We start from the raw sequence: 3,152 nt of genomic DNA, 5'->3' as shown, positions 1-3,152 counted from the left end.
ATATAGACTAATACTAATAATAGTATTAATAATTGACGTGTCGAATAATCGATTATTATTCGCCAGGGCTGTCCGATTTTCGATTTTGATCATGGTCAGTTTCTGGCATCCCTATCTTAAATGTGGCGAACAAAGCATTTCTTATTCTGATGAATCATATTTCAAAGAGAAAGCTACTCCCTCAGCCGAAACCTCAAAGTGTTCTGGTTTCACGACAGAGAGAACAGGTTCATGAACTCATCATGAGAGGCTCCTTAATAAATAATAAACCCCGTGGTGTTTCTGTCCTCAAGGTGCCCCTGAGCTATTTCTGTTTTCCTAGAGAGAAGAGTACGTTTTCGTTTACCTCCACGGAGATCAGCAGATGCCGCCACGTAGGCAAAGGTGTCCATGTTGATGATGTCGATGATTGGACTGACCACACAACTCGGGTCCTGGACACAAGAAAACACACATTTAAGAGTCAAAGACGTTACTAAAATACACGCAAACCACATTTTAAAATGCAAAAAATACCACAGAGAATGACAGAAAGAGAAACACGGCTGAGAAGGTGGAAGTGTTCTCGTGGGGCAGACCATCACATTTCATTGCAATGAATTAATTTCTCAGTCAAATGTGTGTGTCAGCGTGTCTGTGTGTGTGTGTGTGTGTGTGTGTGTGTGTGTGTGTGTGTGTGTGTGTGTGTGTGTGTGTGTGTGTGTGTGTGAGAAGCAGACTGTATGTTTTCCAAGGTCCTTTCAATATAACACCACATTAAAAGGAATTTCAGTCGTCGAGCAGCAATCATGCACGGCGCACATTTAGCGAGGTGAGATTGACCTCTACCTCACTTCCCTCTAATTCACTTCCCTTTCATTCACTTTCCTGGCATTAATGTCACGTTGTAGAGCCATTTGAGAAGAAGAAGTGCTGAAATATATCTCTAAATGAAAAGGAGACTTCATCAGGAGGCAACAGAACGAATAAATAACTCTGTGAATACAGAACGCACACAAGGACATCGGCAAATTGGCTTTTTTATTTGTATTGGTGTTTGAGATAGGAATGGTAAAGAGGCAAGACTGGGAGTGAAGTCTCGAGGACGTTGGAGGGGAAAACACGATCTATAGATCTATAGATGTGGTTTCTGATGGATTTAACTGGAAAATAAAGAAGCAGAAATACCAGAAATCTTAAGGTATGATATTTTTGGGAGTTCCTATTTCTAACCTGAACACGACCAACACTAAACTTAGAAAGCCACTATACCTACATGGATATTAATCACTCAAAAAGCCGTCTTTGACATTATTACACAGCTTAGATGAATACTACATTCTGATTGGTCCATTTGGACATTTCAAAGGTTGTTAATTTGCGATAACACAAGTATAACATGACCGTTGCTAACGAGAACAGACCAAGGGACGATGTGCGGTCATATCAATCCGCAGAAAGAAGTCCTATTGGGTTACGTTTTACACATTGGGGATTTCATGTCTACTGTTTATCTCTCTGCCTTTAATTTGGAAAACTATAATAAACGTAGGCTCATGTCACCTCGAAAAGAGAAAGCAAATCATAAAATGTCTTGTATAATAATAATAATAAATAACTATTTTATAACTAATAACTATTTACAAGACCCAACCATATCTGCAGGGTAAGTGAAGTGGCTTATTATTAATGATATGCACACAGTCAACATTACTCTACAAAAGTAATGCTTCATATGTGTGGCTTTGGGTATAACTAAACGGTCCAACAACTCAAGCTCACGCAGTTATAATACTTTCAGTAAACAGCACACAGAATAGATGCAAGTCTGTACATGCACATATCAAATATAGACACCTATCACTGCCCATATGTTGCCAATATGACTCCTTAGTAAACCATTAATACAGACAACTGTTATGGATACAACTCAGTTATCATCCAGCAGTGGCTCAGTCAGTTGGGGCTTGAACTGGGAATCGTAGGGTCGTCGGTTCAAGTCCCCGAACAGACGTAAGAATGGAGTTTGGACTGGCATATGGCCCAGTTCACCTCCTGGGCTCTGCCATGGTGCCCTTGAGCAAGGCACCCCTCCCCCACCCCCCTTTTCTTCCTGGGCGTTGTACAATAGATGCTCACTACTAGGATGGGTTAATTGCCGAGGTCAAACTTCTCTGTGTATGCTGTACTGAATAGGTGCGTTCACACCGCAGTACTTTTCCCACTTTAGTTCCGATATAGTTCCGAAATGTCGCGTTCACACCAAAAAGAGCCGGAGCTAAAATGAGTTCATGAGAACCGTTTTGCCCCCTTTCCCGTCCCTGACGTGGGAGAAAATGGTTCCTGTTTCTGATTGGCTGGGCGGATTGCAAACCACGCCCCGTAAAACTCCCAAAACGTAATGTGAAGCCGCCATTTTATTATCCTCGCATTAGCATTATTAGCATTAGCATTAGCCAAGCGCAGAAACGCAGAGAGACTAACTTATGGCAACACAAAAGAAAACATGGGAGCGGTGGAGATGAGGAGGTGTCGGCGTTCTGGCGGTTTACTCGGAAGGCTTCAGTAGAAGCTGCTGGGAGTCCCAGCAGCTTCTACTGAAGCCAGTCCCCAACTCCGGGGACTTCGGGCCGGGGACTTCGGGTGGCAGTATACGCCGTGAAGTTGTTTGCGGCCTGACAGTAAACCCAAAGCAGAAGAAGAAGAAGTGATGTCAGCGGCTTCATTTGCCTAATCGTCCCTCAGGGACTTATTCCGGTGTGAACGCGATCGGAACTAAGTTCATGAGAACTAAAGAGTTCTCATGAACTAAGTTCTGATGAACCTTTGTGGGAAAAGTACTGCGGTGTGAAAGCGTCACTTGTGTGACCAAACAAAAAGGGTTTCATCCTCTAAATGTTCTTCTTCATCCTCTGGCGTCTTCATGCCATCTACTTGTGCTGTCTTTACCCTCCCCCTCTCAGCATCATCAACCCCCAATGTGTGACAGAAACAAAGAGGGTGTCCTTCCAAAAGTATGAAGTGGCAAAGTTTATGCATTACATTTGTTGGCATCATTTGTTCTTTACAAGGACTAAAGTACAAACCACACATCCACACCCAACAGCAGACAGCCTGGAGGTCCGTGCTGAATCACACAGCGTCCCTCGATTAGTTTGGTCAAACGGCTGCAT

General features: G+C 43.1%; 1 protein-coding gene across 1 annotated transcript in view; it reads right to left on the bottom strand.

The window, feature by feature from the left end:
- Nucleotides 1–3,152, bottom strand: part of LOC307016304 (polypeptide N-acetylgalactosaminyltransferase 14-like) — a gene marked incomplete at its 5' end in the record, with an annotated part of 44,021 nt that extends 40,869 nt beyond the window's left edge. The window contains 2 exons of the mRNA XM_079645344.1: nucleotides 347–434; nucleotides 3,066–3,152. Of these exons, the coding sequence (XP_079501470.1) occupies nucleotides 347–434; nucleotides 3,066–3,152 (175 nt within the window). The remainder of the gene's footprint in view (nucleotides 1–346; nucleotides 435–3,065) is intronic.

The sequence above is a fragment of the Notothenia rossii genome, assembly GCF_949606895.1.
Source record: "Notothenia rossii genome assembly, chromosome: 8".
NCBI classification, from domain to species: Eukaryota; Metazoa; Chordata; class Actinopteri; order Perciformes; family Nototheniidae; genus Notothenia; species Notothenia rossii.
This window is presented reverse-complemented; position numbering and strand designations above follow the sequence as displayed.